Raw genomic sequence first — 23,027 nt, forward strand, 5'->3', positions numbered from 1 at the left:
TCCTTCATTGGACCAAAATTCCCTATAGTATCCGACACTATGCAGACGGCCCCTAAACGGTCTCCCCTGGCGTGACCTCGAGCTCGGCACAATCCCGAGTCCGAAGCAGACCAACATCGGGACGCACATGTCGAGACGCAGATTCTTCGATTTAGACTACAAAAGGCCCTGTCATTGGTAGACATGATCCAAACACTTTCCAATACTTTCATTTCAAACTCTCTCTGTTGCTGCGCATCTGACTACTTCTGGTAGCGATGCGAGACCCACATTCTGAACTGGTTGCCTATTTAGGCTAGCGTTTCGGCGGTGGATCCAACACCTGAGGGCTTCTGATCGACAGAACGCAAAGCCCCTGGGGCTGTAAGCTGACTTGACCATCGAAGAAGCGTGGACAGAGATAGACCTATGCGATGTTCCAAATGTTTTCTCCGTCTTTCATGGGGGTCGCTGTTGCGCCTCAGCTGCATGTATAAATATCACCAGTCCCGACTTTACAAACAACCGGGCACATTTACCTACTCACATTATCGGACCTTTTGAGAAATCCAAAGCAGCCGTCCATACTTCATCGTCGCATCACAATCCAATATTATTTTGAGAACCTCATCGTCGCTAGCCAACCTAGACCCTGCCAACATGTGCCTTTTCCTTCCGTTCCTCTACTTGAAAAAGAAGCGAGATCAGGGTGCAGGTCCCAAAGCAGAGGACGGACCAGCACCACACCCTAGACAGGGAAGAAAAGACCAGAAGTCCGTGTCGGTGCCGCGCCAACACGAGATGGGACGAATTGATCCTGCCAGAACCCCTTAACCGAAGGAGTTGAGGTATGAGCCAGGTCGCTTCTTTTGCTGGGCATTGCTAAGACTACTGCTAGGAATGCGCCATCCCACTTATAGCGCCAACTGAGAATATTGTATTGATGGATCGGGACCCGCATTGAATTGTATAGAGAAATCCTGTATTTACCAGTCCCAGTCCATATTGTCACAAACCCCGGCTCACGTGCCAGGAACCATATCAAACAATTCTCCTTTGCGTATAAGCTGTGCCATGGTAGTAGCCAAATATATGCCCATACTCTCCCCAATGATGGCCAAAACCTGTGCAATCCACTCTCTAGTCGCAGAGTCTATATGCGAAATGTTAGCCGAAACGAATAAAGGCCACAGCAGACGAAGAGCGCCCCCAAAGCAAGCCTGATCCGATATGAAGTGGTACCGCACACTGGCGCAGATATCATCCACCACCTGATTAATGATCGCCACGGACTGAATGATCGTCTGTTCACATTCTGATGTTTTCCGTAGTTTGTACAAATGCACCGCCATTACCCGCACCATCTCGTGCAGAACAAGACGCGTTTGGCGGTAGTGGTTCCACATCGAGGCGAGATAGACATTAAAGTAGAAGTGGTATGTGTCGCCACGCATGTAAAATGGAATGTGACCGTCATGGGACACTGGCGCTTTAATCGTAGTGAAACACCACCCAGGACCGACCGACATTGCCCAGGATCGGAGGTCGGCATCGACGCGGAGGGCCTTTCCGATATATCGCCCTAGGTTTTCGACCGTATATTTGCCCCGGGAGGCGTCATTGACCTCGGCAGCAAGGTCATTGAACTGGAGTAGTATATTGTAGAGATCTTCAATTGGTTGGGAATTTTCATCGCGTCGTGCTTTTGCAACTTCCGATATTGCTGCTATTGTGGGCGAGGGTTGCACAGGACGCCTGAAAAGCACGCTGCTGATAACCTATTCACCAATAAGCCGCGATCAGTATCGGAGGCGGCGTACTGACATTTTGTAAGCGGATTGTTGTGAACAACTCCAACCCCACATCCGAGTCTAATTGCTCCACCCCTCGTAACTCGAGCAGCCTCGTCGCCCCTTGCACATGATTCCACCAGCCATCCATGATATCAAAATGACCGGATGTCATATCGTGGCTTGCGACCATCTGTTGCAGTCATTAGAGTTGTCGAATAATGGTCAGCCAGCAATCTCACCTCATACAGGGAAAACAAGGTGACAGTTCCCAATGTGGAGTCGGTTTTCGCCGTGACTGGATTCTGCAACGCCTTATTGAGAGAACGCAACGCTTTACTATATTCCAAGCCCGCCAATTGCCGCAAATCAGGCAGCTTGTGGATTCTCGATAAGCTGGCCAGCCCGATGGCCTTGATTGTGGCTTGAAGGGTCAACGATGGGTCCGTGCTCAACAGACCCGAGAGAAAAGAGAGCAAACCACGACTTTCGTCTTTGCCAACATAATACGTGAAAGTATGAGATGTCGCCTTCTCGTCTATTGAAATCGGTTCGTGGATTAAAGGTAGCAGCATCGATGTCTCTGGAGTACTTGTCTTGGACCGAACGACACTCCGAGACTGAGCCTTCACGGCAACTTCCTTGCTCTGATCATAGATCCTCAGAGAATTGGGATCTTGATAGCCCCCGCACTCCTTGTTTGCCCGGGTGCATTGCGCACACGGGTTTTTTTCGATCGCACTATCGAGTCGGTGAGTTGGCGGTCAGCCACTGGAGCGCTCACATACAATCAGGCGTCGTTTGCGGCATGAAGCACAGCCTAGGCTGGGCTTCCCTCTGTAAACCATGCCTCGAGACAGATGCCCAAAGGGGTAACAGGTTCGGAGACACGTTGCGGTGCGGACGCTAGCTGACGGGGGCGGGTCTTGTTTTTAAAGGCCAAGGGAAGGGCAGTAAGCAATGTGGCTGAGCTGGAGTTGATTGGGTGAGCTTTGCAAAGGCGCAGTCTCAACCCTGATGTGGGGTCCCAAAGTGGGTCGGATCCACCGGTGATCCAGGCGTCAATCATTTCATCAATGCTTATTTCCGAACAGTATGCCAGATTGGGTTGGCATCGAGTTTGGAGATTCTTGCAACCATGGAGACTATATATGTTACCGTTTCTCACGGCATGGAATTTTCTCATTCCCACCCTACGCTCTGGTCATCATTTACCATTGATCGCATTCGATTTGCGCCGATTCATTCTACCCCAACATCTGCAAAATGAACGGCATCTTTCCAGCCGACCTCGCCGTTTACCTTATTCTCCTCCCAATCGTCGGTTACATCTTCATCAAGCACAAATGGACCGGATTGCTACCCTGGTACTATCTCAGTATTTTCTGCGTGGCGCGAATCGTCGGCGGTGCCCTAGGTGTTCAAGACAGTTCTAGTCTCGCTGCCAACATCATCCAAAGTGTCGGAATCTCCCCCTTAATCCTTGCTGTGGATGGATTGGTGCATGAAGCGTGCGTCTATACCCACCGTTCGCTATCCCAACAACTAACAAGATCTAGTCGAGTATATCGCTACCCATCCAAAAACCCGCTGCTCGGCTGGTCCGTTGTCATCGGCACAACAGGCACCATGGGGGTTGCCATGGCCCTCTCCATCATTGGAGCACTCGATATCTACGAAGGCAAAGCCAAGCCGGATAGCTATTCATTTTGGAAAGCTGGATCGGCTTTGGTTGTAGTGCTCTGGGCTTTCCAACTGGTTTGGTCTACTATCTCCATATTCCACCGCAAGGAAATGACTTATGCCCCGACTTTCCAAGGCAGCACTGCTGTACGTATTCCAGGAGCCGACAGACTCTATCATTTCAATCTTGGCTGATCACACGTCTCATAGCTCCTTCAGGGTGCTATCGTTGCCCTCTTGTTTATCGGAGTTCGCGTTATTTATAATCTTGTTGCGGTCTGTACGCAGCGAAGAGACCTTAGTCCAGTCAATGGGTCAATCGCAGTGCGAGTTGTACTCTTGTTTCTTCCAGAGGTCTTCGCAACACTCACGCTGATAATTGTGGGCCTTCGAACAAGGCATCTCCGGCAACTCAAACAGTCTGCAAGTTACTAAATGATTTTTGAGATCTGAGATATATCCCAGAGATCCTCATGCGTTCTTCCAGTCAGGGGTTGGCAAAGTGAAGTATATATTGACTTTTGGCGAGCTAAGCGATTTCAACGCATTTATAGAAGGGTTGCCTTTCGCTGTAACATAATATGTCTTCTTTTTATATTTGTTTTACACTATAAGGTGATTAATTCTCATAAAATAAAAGTATTGTATCCCTAATTATAGGATATTCTAGTATATATATTAGGACTAGGGCCCTAGAGAGGATAAGGATAGGAGTGATGACGGAGAAGTACGCTACCGTTGGATTAATGATAATATAATCGCTGGAGAACTTATAAGTTCTCCAGCGATACTAATTATTACTGTGGGGCTTAGCTAAGCAGTCCCGTGGGAGTCCGTGATAACATTTATCCGGTTCTATGCCCTAGGTGTGGGTGTTCTCCGATACACCTCTGGGGCTTCTATGCCCTCACTACTAAATTTCTCCGTTCGTGCCGTAACAGAAAATAGTGTTTCTAATAGTCATTATTTCCACCATCATATCTACATCGAAAACAAGCGAGAGCTTTACCCGTGGCTGTAATATCACCACGACGTACAGTTTTAAAAATAAGGCAATTTCCAGATATTTTATGGGAGAAAGGGAGGCATTTAAGGGGGAATTACAGACATTTCCGGAACAGAGGAAATACCAGTAGTTCAAAGAGACCAATCAGTAGTATAATACAGCTAAATAAGGAAAGGTCGGCTTCTTTTATGCACTTGAGGGCGTAGGGGCCAGGGCCGGCATCACCGGCCCTCTAAATGACTAAACGAGGCCTACATGGGAGTGGGTTTGGTGGAACGACTCCAGGGGAAATGTCAAGGTCGAATGACCAGATTCAACAGACCATAACCTATAGCCATCCTACTGAGGAAAATATCTATGGAATATTCGGAAAGGCATAGTAATTTCCTATGACCACAGTGCAACCTCTAGGTCTATAGGGACATGGTTGTAGTAAGTCGTGATCAAGATATGGTGTATGGTACCACACCCGTGGGATAGGATTGAATAGATCCTCAGCATCTTTATAGCTTGGCCGACGAGCTCTGCCCTCGTGGTATTGCCATGTCTTCTAGAAGTACGATCCTTTCAGTTGCTTCCCTCACGCTACTAGCTAGATCGGCATGTACTAGGCGGAAGGCCCGATAAACCCTTCCTCGGACCTGCCTGGTTGCCTGGGCAATGAAAATAGACAGATTCGTTATCATCTTTTCCTGCCAACCATCATACTGCGGATCATCCAAATGAGTCCAGAAGGTGCGTGGAAATATGTAATCCACCTCTTGTATCTCATTGAGAGAAAAGTTTCTGACAAGGTTCAGCCATGCATCTCGGTGGGCATCAGAGGGTAACCTGCGCGGAGCTATGGCAGTTCCAGAAAAATGTGCTGTACTGGTGGTGGGTGGTGGCCCAGCCGGTTCATATACTGCATCTGTGCTAGCTCGTGAAGGGATCAACGTGACGGTCTTAGAGGCCGACATATTTCCCAGGTACGTGAATGAAGCCTGTCACGAGAAAAACGAAATTCTGACAAACAGGTACCATATCGGGGAGAGCATGTTGCCCTCCCTTCGCAATTTTCTACGATTCATTGACCTGGAGACCAAGTTTGATGAGCATGGGTTTATCAGAAAGGTTAGTCGGCCCCTGAACATATCTTGTACAAAATACTGAATTTACACCTCCGTTTGTTCTGGGAGTAGAATGGAGCCACTTTCAAGTTTAATTCAAAGCCTGCTGCTTGTCAGTTCATCTATTTGCTCAAATTGAGTTTCAGTTGAGCTAACACTTCGTAGACACTGATTTTCCTGCGGCCAAAGGCATCAATGCCAATAATTCAGCCTGGAATGTAATCCGATCCGAGGCCGACGGCTTGATGTTTCGACACGCAGGGAATGCGGTGCAATGATATTTGACGGAACTAGAGTGACCTCCATCTCTTTTGAGCCAGCAGCTGCCCCGGCCACAACGCCACCCGGGCCAGGAAGTCCTACACAAGCCTCGTGGTCTCAGAAGGGCGGCACGACAGGGACTATTATGTTCCAGTATCTAGTTGATGCTACTGGACGAGCGGGTCTTATGAGTACCAAATACCTCAAGAATCGCGAGATGAACCAATCTCTGAAAGCAATGCCTGAGAAGGGCCAAAGAGGCGAGAATCAACCTTACTTCGAGGCACTCAGTGACGGTAGTGGTTGGGCGTGGGCGATACCGTTGCACACTAATTCCATGTCAGTGGGTGTTGTGATGGACCAAGACCTCATGTTGAAGATGAAGAAGGAGGGCCGCCTGTCAAGCCAGGAACTCTACCAGGCTATCTTAATGACTACGTCTATTGCCAATGGTCTGCTGAAGAATGCGACTCTTGTGTCAGGCATTCGTTCGGCGTCTGATTGGTCTTATAATGCTTCCAGTTACGCAGGACTGAATTGGCGCATAATAGGTGATGCTGGCTGTTTCATTGACCCTTTCTTCTCTTCTGGTATTCACCTAGCTTTGACAGGAGGATTGTCTGCAGCTGTGACCATCTGCGCTGCGGAGCGGGGTCATTGTACGCCACAAGAGGCAGCCGAATGGCACGGAGCCAAGATTGCGGACAGTTACAATCGCTTTTTGCTAGTTGTCACTAGTGCTCTCAAGCAGAGTGGGGATGGCGAGAAACCAGTTTTGACCAGGTGGGATGAAGATAATTTTGACCGCGCCTTTGACATTTTCCAACCTGGTATGTGTTTTCTTTCCCCATTCTTTCTATCTCCCGATATAACCCCAGCTGACCTATGATTCTCCCGCAAATCTACAGTCATTCAAGGTGCAGCCGATTTGCCTAAACAAGTATTGCCGATGGCGGACTCTGCACGACTACTGGATTTCTGCACGCACGCCATGCTCAACGTTAAGGACTTCAACAACCGAGACATCGCCGAGCTTGCCAAAGAATTAGGAGTACCAGTTGCAACAGTGAATGCCTACGTCCAAATGGTCATGAAGGTGCAGACTAGAAATGAAACTTCGGACCTTGAAGACTTCGCAAGCGACGCGGTGAAAGGACTTTCTCCAAACATGATCCGCGGAAGCTTAGGGCTAGTGAAGGGGTGACCTGCCAGAGTCCCGGATGTACACGGGAAGACCCCCGGTCTGGACCTAACGACTGTAGATGGGACAGAAGGGGGAAATCTTTAAAGCTTAGGTTTTAACACGCATTATTCCGATGCTGTGATTCCACCTATCTCGTGCTAAGGTATTAATTACTTCTTGCGGTTCACAGACTGGTACAAAATATTTCCATTCTCCATGAATAAATTCCGTATTTTGTAGTATAAAATAAATCCCGTCGCTATTACCTCCATTATCTCTTCTATTTGATTTTTAAGGGACGGTCACCTCCAAACATTAATAGCCACTAGTTAGTCTAATCCATCATAAAAGAATAATAAACTACTTATCTGCTAAAGCCAGCTACTATTATATACTATAGTATAGGCCTCAGCATAGTGCGGTCTTAGTCCTAAGATCAAGGACCGCGGACCGGACCGCGCGATCTTGCGGTCCCGAGTTTAGAGATTTAGACTATATCATAGTAGACTGTAATTACATATTTTTATAAAACCCTTCCCTACCTAAAAAGTAGACTTCGATCAATTAAGCCAACCCCATCAGGGCCAGCCAAAGACCATTAGGGTTAGGGACGAAATTTTGAAGTTGGGGCCTATAATAAAGATCCATCCAGCTGTAAAAACATCGGAGCATTCTCCTATAACACTCGTAGATATGTCGGCAATATCTATTCCACCATTTCTTTTAGCATCTTTCCCCACAAATTCATGGTCATAACTTGTGGTCAGACCATCTAAATTTCTTTCGTCGATCAGATTCAGTGGGGATTTTCCATTAACACAAGCATTAGCGGACAGAAAGGTACACACACATCTGGCACCCAAACTCAAAAGGTCATTGGGATTGGACTGCATCCCCAGGCCTTAGATCTTGTCCACTGCTTTTTTGGCCTCCTTCTCGTCAATCCAATCGCCAAACAAAATCTCGTCTCTCAACTAACTGACAATCAGACACGCGGTGCCTGGTCCAAGGAGCAATGAAGTCATAAGCAGAGCAGGAAGGTACCACGACCAGCAGAAATATTCTGCTCGCTGAGTGGCGGTCCACACGCTTTGCAGCTCAAGTGTCACCACGACCATCACAACGAGATATGCAACCAATTGATCCCAAAGCAGGAACCTTACAAATTCGTATTGCGTAAAGTTTCCCAAGCTGGAAAGATTTAATTGCACTATATATCTCATCCCAAGGTTTTCCCTAATACATACGACCATAGGGTGTGGAGAACAGGGCTTCCCGTCCGCTCAGCCGTACTTAAGCCACACGCCGGTTAGTTAGTAGTATGGTGGGTGACCACATGCGAATCCTAACTGTTGTATGTATTTTTTTTTATCCCTTTGTCTTTTTTTCTGTCCAACCTAGTAATCTCTTGCCGCCCTATCTTTAGCCTATTTAGGCTATTCACCTAAATGCCCTAAACACCACTATTTTATACCTAAATATCCTATACGTGCCTAAACCGCTAACGTGGCCTTCCCCTCCCGTGCTAACCTTTTCCTTATAGCCTAAAGAGGTTCTTATTATATTAGAGTAGCTTTATGATTTTCTTTCAAGCGCCGAGTTAAGGTAGTAAGCACTAACGTAACACTAAGGTTCTACTAACTAGGTTCCACCTAGCTTTTTAAAGCGACACCAGCCCAGAACCCCTCTAGAGTAGCTAAGCTCAGAAGAAGATATTAAGGGGAACAGTAAAAGTAAACGTTGGCGCCACAGCAGTGACTTTCACCCGAGCTCTTCGTCTAGTGGGTAGCTCGACAACACTGAATCCGTGCCATATATATATCGGAAGTCATGATATTAAGAGCAAATTTTGTTTTTCTCGTAATATGATGTGCAAGACCGTTTTCAACGTAGATTGAAATACTAAGGATCTGTATGTAAATTTCTGTGAGCACTAACTAAGATTTCTGTTCTGAGGTTGTTGACATACATAGCCTTTATCTATGATATCGTCCTCACGCAGGGGATGGAGCAGGTCCTCGGATGCGCTGACCATGTCTAACTCATTAGTGCGCTGGTTGAATTAGATGCGGAAGCGGAAGGGTCTTCTCACCGATTAATTTAATCAGCCATACCAAATGCAGTCGACGGACCTGAATGGTACAGGTATTATAGCCATGTATCATCTTCTTCAGATACGGGATCGTTGCAGCGATTCCAAAGCCGCTTGCAATCAGTAGCACGATTTCATACCCATCAACAATCTCACTGGGGACCTGTGAATATGGCCAAGAATGACACAGGGCAGCCAGGAGCGTCAGCGGCAAGACGAAGAAGGTCTGGTGTCATGCCACCTCGTGGCTGTACGAATAGCTCAATGGTATCATGTCTTCCCCGCGACCAAGGTGTACTCATGAAATGGTGCGTTTGAATCCACGACCAGGATTCAACTGATGGCATCCACAGGTTGATATATTGGGCCAATTTTATCTTGATTGGCCGAGGCAAAGCCACACGAACCTGGGCCGCTTTTCGTAGCTTAGGATGTGCGAGGGACCCTTCTGGAGTAAAGGATACAAAAGCCCGAGGAGCGCCGTGGCCTGAAAATAGGCGTTCGTGTAAAAGAAAGCTAGTAATCTCTAGGAACGTGATCAGCGACAGGATCACCAACGAGACGTAAAGGTACAGTTTTGGCAAGCTACCTTGATCCTGGAAATGTTGCAACGTGCCATACAAAGAGATTATTTAGGATTTGGTGGCTTCAGAGAAATATTTCATAACACCGTCGACGAAACCAGGGGAGGGAGATGAGGGCAAGGGCGGCTAAAGAAGTTGAGCACTATCAGAGTTAGCCCTGTTGTTATGACAGCGAGAAGGAAACTTACAATCAAGGTAAACGTGTTACCTGTTCCTCCCAAAGGAAAACTGAATCCTGGGCTCTGGCATTCTGCAACCACGTGCAAAGTCAGCAGAGTAACAGACATCCAACCTGTTGCCTGATGAATCTTGCAGAAAGTGCTCCATGGGATACCCAAAAGGTCAGCGAGGTAGCCTAGGTGAGTAGCTGAGGGGTAGATAAGGTTGGTGGGAGCCAGCTCTCCGGCTCGGCGGTGAGCTTGGGCGATGGAGTGTATATGGAAGAAAGCCACCAAGATATTGGCCACAATGTACGCAGAATAGCTGAGAATATCTAAGCGGGACCAGGGGCCCCAGATTCGATGCCTGTGGATGAGGAGAGGAAGTGTGAGGTGTCGAGAGATCATAACAGAACAGGGCTCGATGCAGCCAATCATGGTGGTTCGGGCCTGGATTAGAAAGAGAGCTGAAAGGCAGCCTCCAGCAGCGATTGCATAAATCCTCTCAGTTCGTTCATTTCAAGGCAGTGGGAGCGCAGCAAAGTTTCGCGGGCAGGTCGTGCCGGGAAGTAAAAGCTTCACTCGTTCATCGTTTCAGGGCATTATGGTGGGTGTTTCTCGCTCTCTTTTTGGCAGTGTCAACGTCAACGTCGGCGTTGGGCAGCCGTGGGGTTGGTAACCCCTTCCACCCCGTTCCTTCGTCTCAGGGCATAGCCTCCTACTACTATGATATAAATACTTCACTTTCCACGATATTGCTCTGAACTTCCTGCGGTGGACTTTGAGCCTCACCAGTGAAAGCCTGTCTTGCTCCAGTATAACCTGTGGGATTTTACTCCTAGGAACAACCAGGAGCGTCAAAAGACTTCACTTAATCAGAAGTTATGGACAATTTGCGCAAAGTTTTAACGGAAGGAGTAAATGATTCACACAGGTGGTTGCACTGTATGCGGGATGTGGGAATAGCCATTTGGGGTATCGTTTTGGAAATACCCTAGTTGTACTCTCAGATGAGATGGTCAAAGGAATTCTGATAAGCCCCTTAATAGATAGTAGTTTTATTATCATTACCTGAACACAGCGACACTTCTCTTCAGCGAACAGCCCATAAGCCCTCTACATTTGCATAAAGAAACAGGGAAAAACTGCCAGGGGCAAACAGGAAAACCTGAATCGAGGGCAGACAGAGAAACCAAAATATGGTGTGCACTTATTTAATGAGGCCTCCAATGAAGGGAATCTTGCGAGCAACGCAGGCTGCATCAACGATTCCGGCAAGTGAGCCGTACATGCCACCTCGATGGTACTCCTCGGCGTTGCTTGCCAGACATTCAAGCAGGGCACATGTGGTTCCACTGTCATCCTTTCCGTTATCCACGCGCTTCAGTCCGGATTCCATACACTGGTGCCAGTCGTCGGCTTCGCTCTGGGTGACTCGGGCACCGATAGCAGAGGTTGCAAGGAGTGCAAGTGGGATGATATAGAGCTTCATATTCTGCAGAGAGAGAAAAGAGAATTAGTACATGACTAGAATGTACACGAGGAGGTATTGTGTTTCGAGCCCATATAAGTACTCACGGGGTTGATGGCTCTTGGGAGCTTGTAAAACCGTTTGGGAGTTTGATGGTGTGGACGAATTTGAGATGTTGATTCTCAAGTCTCGGTCAGCGTGTCAGCCTGGGCTTTTTATATTCATTCTCTTCTGCTGCGAAGTGGTAAACTCATGGGCTTTCTGCGCTACGGAGCGAGTTTAAGATGTACGCATCATAGAGACTAACCCGGCAGATCCCTAGATGACTTTTGAGCCGATAGGTTGAATGAGCAGACGTTCCGCACGTCACGAATCTTCTGGTGGCGGCGACAAGAAGACGTGGCGGAAAGTGACGGAGGGGAGAGCTGCAAATAGGAAAAGGTTTCTAGTCTAGCCTCAGACATCAGATAGACTTTATGGGTATTTCAAGTTTCTCAATTCCATGACATCTCTATTGCAAATGGTGCATGTTTAGCATGAGATAACGCTCGGTAGCAATTCGAAAATACCTCATCATCATGATAACGCTGAAAGGATACCGCTTTCGAGTCTAAATCTGAGGGTGCATAGATTGAGAGATCGGTTCAGCGTCAATTACACCGTATAGCTGGGAGCTCGACAGGTGCATTCTGGTGGATGCAATTTGCGGCCCGAAGACGTAAGGCTTGACCAAGCATATCATTCGGATTTACCCCCGCCCTCTGGGGTTCACTCATGCCAAATAACTGCCGAAATGCTCTGACCATGGAAGATCTACACTGGCAATGGTGGAAATTAGATATGGAATGGTCCAGATGTCCTTTTCGATGGTAGTTATGACAACGTTTGAGGCTTCAACCTTGGTAACGAGCAATGCAACAATCGTCACCACCAGTATGCAAGGAGCAAATTCTCCCAGAGTGTTGACATCTACATAGACCCATCCATCGTTCCTCAGTCAGCCACAATTCCCGACCCACAGACTGTACATCTGAACCTAAGGAGACATCATTTCAAATGTCGTGTACCCGGATTAGGTCGTCAAAGAAGGGATCGGAATACGGCGTAACAGAACAAGCAGGGGGAATTCTCGAGGATCCTACTTCCAAGGGGTGCAAAACAGCGGCTCCATATTCGTAAATTATCTGTCTGTCTGTGCTCATAGCTACTGGGGGCTCTCCCTTCAGCCCATGGAGGTCATCAGTTCCTCAGGTAAACGTGTAGATTTAGCTTGGTTAACAAGCTTTCCGCAGTTCGGGGAAGGGTCGGCTCGCTACTGCAAGGGATGCGTGGGGTGGAGCATGATGCGACATATCCCTTGTACAACCACCTCAATGAAACAAGTGGACCTCGATTAGTATAAGCACCAATAGGTAGTGATCACTTTGAACCACTTTTCAAATGCAACTGCTGTGAACTCAAAATTTGAACCACTCGATCCTTGATCATTCTCCCATGACGACATCCTATAGTTTGCTTTTGAATTTTCCAAGGGTTCGACATTTGTCTCAACGTTGCATGTTGAAAAGATGATGCTGCACTGGATTTGAATTTGATTCAACCGGGAAACAGATCGACCCTCATGCATGTATGATATGCAGGCTGGGCATGCTAGCGTTGCATCAAAGTCAGCCACCTCTGAATGTCCTCCACGGCTTGAGAACATTGAAGTAAAAAAACGTCGCTGAAAGCAGCACCGGAAAGGTTGCCACTCCCGGGCTTTCGCCTGGTAGCTAGAGTGTTCTAGATCAACTTGAAACAACCATTAATGAAGTAATGAATTACGCGGAGACGAAGAGCTGTATCACGAAGAGGCTGCTAGAGTGTTCTAGATCAACTTGAAACAGCCATCAATGAGATAATGAATTACGCGAAGACGAAGAGCTGTATCACGAAGAGGCTGGGTGGAATAGATCGCGGATACCTATAAATATTACTGTCGCTTTGATGGGGGATTTTGAGTATTGAGTATAGCTGAACAACTTGTATATCACTTGTTCTTTTGTTGTCCCCAACCGGGATCCCTACATTCAACCCACAAAACTTTTCATTCCTACCTTCCCGCCAGCATGTTGGGCCACCAAGCTCTGTCGGGACTGCTACTTGCGTCTCTTGCTTATCATGCATCCCTCGTCGCCAGTCGCTCGTCTGGTCAAACCACTCTGCAAGGAGAGAATTTGGCCTTCGCTGGAAAAGCGGATGAAGACCTAAAGTGAGTTGTGAAGATTTTATTAAAATAGTTGACGGGTTCGAGCTGATAACATTAGCTTTGCCCCAGCACCCAGAAGGGACGGACGGCAGGGTGAAGATTCCAACTGCCGCTGGTTTTGCTATTCGTCTTCTCAGGACGGTAATAGCTCTGGCGGGTCAGGCAATCCAGGACGTGGTGCTGGAATTGACAATGATGGTAACAAGCAGAAGCTCTGGGCTGGCAAAGGCGGAGGTGACGGTGATCAGCCCTGGTCTGCCGGTGGTCAGAAAGCCTGGAAGGGCAGTGGTGGAGGTGACGGTGATCAGCCCTGGTCTGCCGGTGGTCAGAAGGCCTGGAAGGGCAGTGGTGAAGGTGACGGTGATAAGCCTTGGTCTGCCGGTGGTCAGAAGGCCTGGAAAGGCAGCGGTGGAGGTGACGGTGATCAGCCCTGGTCTGCCGGTGGTCAGAAAGCCTGGAAGGGTAGTGGAGGTGACGGTGATCAGCCCTGGTCTGCCGGTGGTCAGAAAGCCTGGAAGGGCAGTGGAGGTGACGGTGATCAGCCCTGGTCTGCCGGTGGTCAGAAAGCCTGGAAGGGCAGTGGAGGTGACGGTGATCAGCCCTGGTCTGCCGGTGGTCAGAAGGCCTGGAAGGGCAGCGGTGGAGGTGACGGTGATAAGCCTTGGTCTGCCGGTGGTCAGAAAGCCTGGAAGGGCAGTGGTGGAGGTGACGGTGATAAGCCCTGGTCTGCCGGTGGTCAGAAGGCCTGGAAGGGCAGTGGTGACCAGGAGCTTTGGAATGGTGGTGGCAGTGGTGGAAATGACCAAAAGCTCTGGAGCGGCAGCGGAAATGAGAAGCTTTGGAATGGTGGTAAGAAAGAATGTGCATGCTGAGGGTACAAAAACTATGACTGCGGTCTGAAAATGCCGCCAATTCTCCCGTGAGATGGGTTATGGATCTTTCTTTTGCGACCAAATCGCTACCCTGCAACAAGCCACACCATATGACACGGTCTGTTGTCTCTGTTGTCTCTGTTGTCTCTGTTGTCTCTGTTGTCTCTGTTGTCTCTGTTGTCTCTGTTGTCTCTGTTGTCTCTGTTGTCTCAAGGAATCGAAGAAGACATTGTGATATGTACCAGGTTAGAGTCCGAGTTATCAAAGTAATATTGGAGGTTTTCACGGAAATCGGTGTCACCACCTTCATCGTTCATTGTTTTCCCGCCCCTAATGCTAAGAAATTAGGTTGTCGGTATCTTCCCCCCAAAACATGATTTAGTAAGGTGACTATAAAGCATTCGTGTGACTTCCTCTGCCGTCCTTGAGAGGAGATCGACTCTGCTGCGACATGATGTTGCGGAAATGCTCTCAGCGGAAGCTACGACATAGTAGTCGCTTCTGCCAGAGCTTTCATGGTCGAACGCTCTATCGCGGAACATCTGCAAATTGACAATAAGGAAGATGACTTGCTGGCGAATATAAATAGTGTGGACCCGTTGGGACATTTACTCAGCGCCTGAACCCAAAACCTAATCCATTCTTCCCTTTGCTGCCGTTCCTCCTCCTGTCTCCCAGGAATTACCCCATGAGCTTTCCTTGCCGTTTCGCTTAATCAACAGAGCTCTTCGCTTGGATGGGCTATCTGGGTGGTAGGAAAATATGACAGCCATAGCCGTAAAGCGTTGAATGCCGGGAAACAGTTCTTTCAGACGATGGAGAGGAACGTTGACAATGGCTGCATTGATCGGCTCGGGGATGGAGTGGTACCCCAAGAGGTAATCGGCGTTATTTATTCCAGTCGACATAACTGAGTATGGGTAAAAAAGAATTTAGATATTGGAAGGAGGTCATGCCACTTATATACTGCCACTCATGTCTCTTCTAACCCGTAATTTGATCGATATATGATAATAGGTATCATTAACATTCAATTGACTGCGTCGATATTATCATCGGTTTGCTGCGGAGGAAGTCTTGCTTTCTGGCTCTTGTCGATTAAAGCTATGAGCTTGCAAAGGCTGAGTGAAGAACCACTCATTTTTAGTCAAGCAGTGATAGGTGGTTTCGCCTTCTTGGGATCAATTGCTTCCCTTCTGCTAGCAATTTTGACAGCAAACCTAAACCCAAAGGACGGTAGGTTAGTGGCTTCTCTAAGCTCAATTTCCTTGCTAATCATATATCAGATTCACCTTGGCCGATACTATAGCTGGAAGTTGGTGGTGTGCTTCTTTTGCTTATTCTAAATGAGGTGAGAATGGTGAAATAAAAGAAGAATAACACTGACCTCTTTTAGTATCTATGTGTTTCTACTTTACAACTTTGGTTAACCTATATAGTATTGGCCTTATTATTCATAGGAATAGTTGCCATTTTATCACTTCCTATGTGTTTATCGGTCGCTTTAATTGATCACCTAACTTTATACTGTGCACACCTTTGATAATAGATATAGGACTACGGTAGTGCTTTATTTTCTTCATTTATGATTATCGCTTTCTTTAGTCTTAGTTTTATTTATGTTTATATAATAAGGGCTTGGGTTAAGTGTATGAGGCCATGGAATATGTAACTAAATACCTTTATATTATTTTGGCGTTGCCCACGTTTTATAGCTACTAAGCACTAATAAGCCTTATAGACAATATTAATTGGCTTAATAGCTTTATTCCTTATTCTACTAGGCCTAACGATCGTTGCCTATATATAAACTGACCTACGGACTTAAATTATAACGGTACGTATCTTAATACCCTATTATTATTATACGCTACTTATATACTCTATAGCTCTAGTTTAGTATGATAAGCCTAAGAAAAAGTATTATTTTAATTTGCCTTTGCTAAGCACTAGAAATCGGTATATATGTTACTCTTATATAAATATGCTTAATAGTAGGCGTAGGATAGAAATAACGCACGAAAAAAAGATTTGATGAGACTAGAATATTATGTGCCCTAAGGTTACCTTAAGTGAATGGGATCTTGGTGAGAATTTTTTAATATTATTCGCTTTTACCCGTGTTCGATTAATTATTAAGAATCTTAATGATAGAAAGCGCGTGTCGCTTTACTCTATAAGTAGTATATTACATGGCTAGTGGTCTGCTTGCCTCTAGTTTACTAGATATAGCTAACATAAAATCTTAATATTCTCAGTTAACCGAACTAGTTTTTATAAAGGGTTCTAGAACGTAAAGCTCACTAGGGAAGGGGGGCGGGGAGATATTATGCGACGTAGATAGGACGCCTTTTTATTAACTCTTATAAACACCCTAACCACACTAGCTATAGGTAGGCTTCTACACGACTTAGCGGAACCTAGACCTATAGATTTCATTTGTTGATTAGATTCAGTGGGGTTTCTCACCTTCACATAAGTGTTTGTCCACAGCTTGTCACAAGCTTTAGCCTACAGAAAGGCACACATCTGGCGCCCAAAGTAAAAAGGTTATTGGGATTGGACTGCATCCAGAGCCTAGATCTTGTCCGCTGCTTTTTTGGCCTCCTTCTCGTCAATCCAACCGCCAAACAAAATTTCGTCTCTCAACCAACTGACGATCAGACACGCAGTGCCTGGTCCAAGGAGCAATGAAGTCATAAATAGGGCAGGAAAGTACCACGACCAGCAGAAAGATCCGGCTCGCTGCGTGGAGGTCCAAGCACTCTGCAGCTCAAGTGTCACCACCACCATCACAACCAGATATGCGATCAATTGATCCCAAAGCAGGAAGCCCTTGACCCCGTCTCCGGGGGTGGTAGCCTTTGGGAGCGCTAAGGGAGGCACAAAGATAGCAGAGGGATGTAGTTCAGTGAGATAAGCCGGCTTAATGATGGCGGGGAATAGGATGGTGACCAGGGAAACAGCCACGACAGCAAAGTGCATAGCGAAGCTAAAAATGATGGCCGGGAGATTAACTGCCCGCACGGCATGAAGATGGACCTTCTTTGATGCAGACGCCGAAGTGCCGGTCGAGAACACAGGATATGATGAGAACACGACCCGAAGAACATAGAGAATTGGAAGAATCAAAAGAGGATACATGTTCCAGGCCCCTATAGCAGTCTGATGAGCCATGCTCCCTGCGCTGGATGAGAAAATACCCATCAAGCCCGCGGGCACCAGGTAGCCGAGCACAATGGCGGGCAGAAGCAGAAACTTCACCAGAGCCGGAGAGGAAAGGGTTGACACGCGTTGAAGAACCTCCAACGGAACTGCGTTGCTTGATCTGAGAATGGTAGGCGAGGAAGTGATGTAGCTGAGGGCCCAGATAAAACCAGAAACTCCCAGAGAGAAAATTTGGAACACGACGAGCCAGGAGGTTGGTCTTTTCAACGTCAATTTTATCCTTTCTTGGTTTCTTCGACTGAATACGACAACCGCTCGGATTTGGAGGACTTACCTCACTAGGCTGGGTTTGCTGCCGCGTTGGCCATTGGTGTACGCAATCAAGATACAGGGCAACAGCTGCCCTAGAAAATAAAGGGCCACCGCCGTGGATGCGGGGTGGGAGCCGTCAACCACTTCGTACCAAAATACCACCAGCGTGGAAATTATATGGTCCATAGGATCTCGAATGCCAGTAAAGGTCCTTTGGAGAAGAGCCTGGGAGCCGGGCAATCTGCCCTGAGGATCATCCATCACCTTCATCAGCTGTTCTGTGGAGCCATCGAGCGCAGTGCGCACCCAGGTGCCCGTGATCCCCACAGCGCCGAAAATACAGAGTAGAGACTTGGCTTTAAGAAGACTCGCCATGATTAGTTCAGTAGTTAGGAGTGTTCGTCTTGTGAGTTGGACGAAATAATTTTAATTCAAGAGGAGAGGGGCTGGATCTGGGGCCGTTTATAAATCCCGAAGCTGACTGTTTCTGAATTGATAAATAGGAGGAAACGCAGCGGTCATGATACAGTGTGCCAAGCAAAGAACGGAGCTGGCCTACTGAGCCAAGTGGGCTCACTGAGCCCCTGATTCGTGAATGGATGTGGTTAGAAGTGTACCTTTTCAGCCCTGGAGTAAAGGGGCCCTGGTAATATTACTGTAAAGGCGGGACCAACGAAGGTGGAACAGGCATCACCGACTAATTGTTCCGGTATCTGAGTTGTTTGTACTTTCCACCCTGGTCTTGGCCCCCAATGATCCCTGTTGCACACGTATGCAATTTACCTTGGGCGGGGTTACATTGCGGCTTCGCCTGAAGTCTTCCAGAGGATTATTCTAGTACTTAAAGTAGTTCCGATCGATTGATCGACCTAGTAGCTTTCATATCAGGGTGTCACCCAGAGGCAGGAACGATGCAATTCTTCATCGGTGAAATGAGGGCAGCATAGTCGTTACGAAACAATGTTTTCTACCTTCACAGAAACCCACTTAAGCTGAATGGCCCTGATCGGACACCGTGGTTGTACTAGTCTCTAGATTTCATTATTACTATACCCTCTAAGATCGATAACATAGCTTATATAAGCTAGCGTAGGGTCTTTCTTTATGCTCATTTTACTGAAGTAATGATACCCGCTTAAAGAGGGGGACAGGAAAAGGAAAAGGGAAATCTAACGGGGATTTTGCTCTATATCGCACAGACGTAGCGTTCTACACGGGCTAAATCATGAGGTAAAGAATATTCAGGTAGGTGAATAATAGTGGTTTTGAGTAGGTGGGAGCAATGAGAGAAGGGAGCAACTCCTTACCTATGGGGAAATCACCGTTGTAGCAGGGGTTGGGAGGTGTCAAAAGTGGAGCTGTTGAGTTCAAAGTTACATGTTTCATTTGTTCTATCCGTCATTATTGGTCTAGTATTATTGTAAAGGAGAACAGACGAAATTAGAAAGAAAAAAGAAAATCAACTTGAGCACGATAAAAAGTATAGAAGTCGACCATAATCGTGTATTACTGAGTTGCATATTAATTAAGACCCAAGAAGAAAGGAAGGAAAGACGCAGAACAGAGCTGAATAGCCAGTGGAACGATAGCGATAGTGGCAGTTGAGTAAGCCCCGGGCGCGATGGTCCAACCCCAAGGAGCACCAACGGCAAAGTAGATCATGACTGCAGGGATATTGTTAGGACTATGACAAGGAGAGTGGAAGATTGCACGGAGCATACCAGCCGAGATAAAAAGGCAAATGGCCCAAGTCCACCTGAATGTCCGCACCATTCTATCCATACCAATGTAGAAACCCGTTGGCCCGGGCTCTTTAGCTGTGGAGGCCCACTCGATGTTGATGCTGAAAGCGTGACACAAAAGAGCCTTGGCACAATTCAGACTGATACCACCGAAGTAGAGAATCAGGAATGGAAGCCATTTGCACGAATTAAGGAGAGCTTTCCAGAAGGTTTGTTCTTTGAGTTGATGGCGGGCCATGCTGAATGCGATGGAAGCAAATCCGTTAAACACCACAACGAGGGAGCACCAAATACCCCATGATGGGAGGTAGATATGATCGATCTCAGAGTTGAAAAGGCCAACAAGGACGTAGTTGACCGTTGCGAGAAGCATACCAGAGGCAATGGCGTAATCTAAAAGAGTATTAGTATCGAGCTCGCGGATCAAACCACATTTGATGGGGAATCTGACAAGTGAAGATATACGCAATGATCGTAACCTTGGAAGTGATTGGTATGTTGCTCCAAAGGAAGCGAAGGAACAGTCTAGTCACTGGGCCCTTCCAGGGCCATTGATAACTTTGGTGTGGTGTTAGTGAGAGTGTTTCCTGTTTAGACGGGGCAAATACTCACAAGGGGTGGAACACAAGCTCGTTGCAGCCATAGGCATACTTTTCCCATCGAGTCAACTCATCATACAAAGTTAGCGAGACACCTTCTTTGAAACCGCCGTTATGGTAAGTAGCAAGTCGAATCAAGTTGCCTTGCATCTGAAGCCGAAGACTGATATCGAAGTCCTCAGATACATGAGCATCTGACCACCACTTGGTCTGACCATCTGACGGATCGACGTATTCGATACTTTGAAGAGCCTTCCACCGTAGAAATGCATTGTGACCAACGAATGGAGAAACATCGCCGGATCCGACACCGTACTTGATGGCAGTGTAGACAACGTTGGTGAAGTAAGCGACTGTGGGAGGTGAGACTAAAGAACAGAATGCGTATAGGGAAGATGTAAACTTACTGCCATTCTCAAACATGTTGTGAACAACCTGCATGACGCCTGAGCCATGTTGGAGAATCGCAACTTCGGGACTTTCGTGCATCTCAAGAGCCCCGTATAGAAGACAGTCGACTGGAACACGGGTATCGCAATCGATACTGGTTCTTGGGTTAGCATAAAATAAAAAATTGAAAGTATCAGACTTACAGGAGAATGAACTCTCCAATGCGAATATTGCCCTCCGCCCAAGTGCGGTTCTCATCAGCAGCAAGCATATTATCCAGCGCAAGCCGGTAAAGACGGTCGTCATCATCAACGGTAAGAGTATCAGCAGTGCAGCCGCGTTGCTGGCACTCCAATGCCGTCAGATGAGCCATCTCATCCTCAACTTTGTTGGAAAAGGCCAAGCCCCAATTCATGTTACTGGCCTTCTTGAACTTGCCTTTGCGCTCAAACCCGAGCTTATTTGCTAGTGCCTGAGGTCCATCGATTTCATCTTCCTTCTCAGTTTCGATATTCTCATTCACCGACTTGGATTTCTTGAACCATACGCGTTTCTTCTTTGTGGCCCCCTTTTTGTTGGGTAGACGAGCAGTGTATCCAATCCCGTTGTCACGGTAGTATTGTCTCCGGGCCTCTGCGAGCTCGGGATGAATGACCTGCATACCGTCATCATTGATAAAAACCGATGCGGTTCCTCCCTGCTGCTCATAGTATTCAACGGCGGCGAGAACACTCATCATTGTTGGGACAATGACTCCCTTCAGACCTTCCTTGTAGACAGGCATCTGGATGGTGATATGGGGTAGTTCGTAATCGCGGTGGGCTTTAGGATTGGGCTTGATAGCTGAGGAGAACATAAGGTACTAAAATATGGAACGGCGGGTTTTGGGATAAAGGGACTTACCAGAGTGAAACTTGGAATTCTTGAGGCAGAAGGTCGCAGGCAAGAAAAGTTGAAACACACTGGTAACTAGGACGATGAAAAAAAGAGAGAGAACAACGCAAGCGGTGGAATTGTCACAACCTATGAGATTATGTTAGTTGAAGGTAATGGAAACGAAGCAGGAGACAAATAAAAATCGGAGGCCTACCAATGCAAAGCGAGTGTATCCGCCATCCCAGCTGAACTCGTTGAGCAACTATCAATATTTTAGTCCGGAATGTATTGAAATCAGCGATGGAGGTAGCCTACCCGAGATACACCAAGCGACTGCGTGAGAATGACCAACATGATCGCGAAACTAATCTTGAAGGCGTGGATCCTGATGGCAGGCCGCGGGGCGGAAGCCGCCTCCAAGTCTGTGTCATTCTCATCCTCACCTTCTTCCAACGCCACGGCTTTACTGTAAACCTCATGTTTCTCATCCAATGCACCTCGCAAAGGAGCGGAGGGAGCTATAACGGTGTCGGAATGCCCTGATTTAGTGATATCAGAGTTGGGAAAATCCATTGGGGACGACCGTCCAGAGATCCATGGGGTCGTGTTGCTTGAGACTCGGGCCCCTCCCTGTGAAAGAAAGCAGCTGTTAGTCGCTTTCATTAACCCGCGATAGAGGTTTGTGAGTACTGTACCCTTCTGCCGAATTGTCTCTCAACATCGAAGGCCACGTTCAGAATGGCGCCGGCATCGTGGGACCACACCAGCACAATGCGTTCTTGCACCACAATACAAGCTCTGGAAAAGTGAGATAGCATTGAGTTGATATCATCCAATGTGTTCACAATTGGAATTCGCGCACTAGTATTTTCGACGATCAGACTCTTTTGTCCGGGGACAATGGAGTCAATGACTGCGGACGTGACCCTAGACGCCATCGCCACAGCCGCGGTCTCGTTGAGCCTAGTGATTGCATCGACCAGGGAAGGCGCGACGTCTGTCGGCGTGAATGAGTATTCATCTCCGGGCATCTTGACCGCGACACAAGTCACTGAATCGCGTTGGCCGGTGACTTCGTCAAACCAACCCATCAAGGTTGCCCTCCGAGCAAGATACTTTGACATCTGCAAAAAAGGACTTTTAGAATACAAGCTTGGAATACTGTTGAAGCGTTCCCGTCTACATACCGTTTTCGGATCTTCTTCCTCACCAGATTCAGATATTGAAGGGGAACCCATTGAGTGAGCAATAGAGGGTGTCGCAGTACGTCGAGATCGCGAGGAACTTCTGACGTGTTGTGCATCAATGGGCGAGAGGACCCGCGCAAGCTGGGCAGTATCAAGATGGGGCGTCGGGGATCGAGAAATGGTATTGGCGTTCTCTACATGACTGCCATGGTCCGGCTGGTCATCGGCCACTGTTAAGGGCCAGTCATCCGCCTTCGGGGTGCCATTGGAGAGGTCACCGTCCTGTGGGTTGATACTCATTGCGTGTCACTTTGCTT

At 47.4% G+C, this 23,027-nt stretch overlaps 9 protein-coding genes across 9 annotated transcripts, besides 3 other annotated features; 2 read left to right on the top strand and 7 right to left on the bottom strand.

Moving 5' to 3' along the window:
- Positions 1-1,001: 1,001 nt before the first annotated feature.
- Positions 1,002-2,579, bottom strand: N7484_007769 (C6 zinc finger domain protein; the record flags this gene model as incomplete). Its single annotated transcript, XM_057118156.1, has 4 exons — positions 1,002-1,757; positions 1,804-1,962; positions 2,012-2,510; positions 2,554-2,579. The coding sequence occupies 4 exons, from the start codon at positions 2,577-2,579 to the stop codon at positions 1,002-1,004; spliced, it is 1,440 nt and encodes a 479-aa protein (XP_056971191.1).
- A 456-nt stretch (positions 2,580-3,035) lies between these two features.
- N7484_007770 (uncharacterized protein) lies at positions 3,036-3,887 on the top strand (the record flags this gene model as incomplete). The annotated part of the gene is made up of 3 exons (XM_057118157.1): positions 3,036-3,280; positions 3,329-3,599; positions 3,663-3,887. The coding sequence occupies 3 exons, from the start codon at positions 3,036-3,038 to the stop codon at positions 3,885-3,887; spliced, it is 741 nt and encodes a 246-aa protein (XP_056971192.1).
- A 1,372-nt stretch (positions 3,888-5,259) lies between these two features.
- N7484_007771 (NAD(P)/FAD-dependent oxidoreductase) lies at positions 5,260-7,032 on the top strand (the record flags this gene model as incomplete). Its single annotated transcript, XM_057118158.1, has 4 exons — positions 5,260-5,596; positions 5,733-5,814; positions 5,862-6,658; positions 6,737-7,032. Coding segments are annotated over 4 exons (1,512 nt in total), but the record flags the coding sequence as incomplete, so codon positions are not given.
- Positions 7,033-8,230: 1,198 nt separating this feature from the next.
- Positions 8,231-8,303: a sequence feature (Protein overlapping with rRNA (N7484_007772, KAJ5639910.1) was converted to a misc_feature.).
- A 152-nt stretch (positions 8,304-8,455) lies between these two features.
- Positions 8,456-8,555: a sequence feature (Protein overlapping with rRNA (N7484_007772, KAJ5639910.1) was converted to a misc_feature.).
- Positions 8,556-8,949: 394 nt separating this feature from the next.
- Positions 8,950-9,046: a sequence feature (Protein overlapping with rRNA (N7484_007772, KAJ5639910.1) was converted to a misc_feature.).
- Positions 9,047-9,056: 10 nt separating this feature from the next.
- Positions 9,057-10,283, bottom strand: N7484_007773 (NADPH oxidase family protein; the record flags this gene model as incomplete). The annotated part of the gene is made up of 3 exons (XM_057118160.1): positions 9,057-9,258; positions 9,290-9,699; positions 9,876-10,283. The coding sequence occupies 3 exons, from the start codon at positions 10,281-10,283 to the stop codon at positions 9,057-9,059; spliced, it is 1,020 nt and encodes a 339-aa protein (XP_056971195.1).
- A 772-nt stretch (positions 10,284-11,055) lies between these two features.
- N7484_007774 (uncharacterized protein) lies at positions 11,056-11,337 on the bottom strand (the record flags this gene model as incomplete). Its single annotated transcript, XM_057118161.1, has 1 exon — positions 11,056-11,337. The coding sequence occupies one exon, from the start codon at positions 11,335-11,337 to the stop codon at positions 11,056-11,058; it is 282 nt and encodes a 93-aa protein (XP_056971196.1).
- Positions 11,338-13,722: 2,385 nt separating this feature from the next.
- N7484_007775 (uncharacterized protein) lies at positions 13,723-14,753 on the bottom strand (the record flags this gene model as incomplete). The annotated part of the gene is made up of 2 exons (XM_057118162.1): positions 13,723-14,400; positions 14,679-14,753. 2 exons carry the CDS (start codon positions 14,751-14,753, stop codon positions 13,723-13,725), a joined length of 753 nt encoding a protein of 250 aa, XP_056971197.1.
- Positions 14,754-15,068: 315 nt separating this feature from the next.
- N7484_007776 (uncharacterized protein) lies at positions 15,069-15,344 on the bottom strand (the record flags this gene model as incomplete). The annotated part of the gene is made up of 1 exon (XM_057118163.1): positions 15,069-15,344. One exon carries the CDS (start codon positions 15,342-15,344, stop codon positions 15,069-15,071), a length of 276 nt encoding a protein of 91 aa, XP_056971198.1.
- Positions 15,345-17,013: 1,669 nt separating this feature from the next.
- On the bottom strand, positions 17,014-18,291 carry N7484_007777 (uncharacterized protein; the record flags this gene model as incomplete). Its single annotated transcript, XM_057118164.1, has 2 exons — positions 17,014-17,794; positions 17,939-18,291. The coding sequence occupies 2 exons, from the start codon at positions 18,289-18,291 to the stop codon at positions 17,014-17,016; spliced, it is 1,134 nt and encodes a 377-aa protein (XP_056971199.1).
- Positions 18,292-19,437: 1,146 nt separating this feature from the next.
- On the bottom strand, positions 19,438-23,010 carry N7484_007778 (uncharacterized protein; the record flags this gene model as incomplete). Its single annotated transcript, XM_057118165.1, has 11 exons — positions 19,438-19,580; positions 19,638-20,051; positions 20,110-20,216; positions 20,271-20,610; positions 20,665-20,801; positions 20,851-21,490; positions 21,551-21,670; positions 21,738-21,785; positions 21,850-22,153; positions 22,219-22,647; positions 22,711-23,010. 11 exons carry the CDS (start codon positions 23,008-23,010, stop codon positions 19,438-19,440), a joined length of 2,982 nt encoding a protein of 993 aa, XP_056971200.1.
- Between the last annotated feature and the right edge of the window lie 17 nt (positions 23,011-23,027).

The sequence above is a fragment of the Penicillium longicatenatum genome (genome assembly GCF_028827895.1).
Source record: "Penicillium longicatenatum strain IBT 33135 chromosome Unknown contig_4_segment0_segment0, whole genome shotgun sequence".
In the NCBI taxonomy this organism is placed as follows: domain Eukaryota; kingdom Fungi; phylum Ascomycota; class Eurotiomycetes; order Eurotiales; family Aspergillaceae; genus Penicillium; species Penicillium longicatenatum.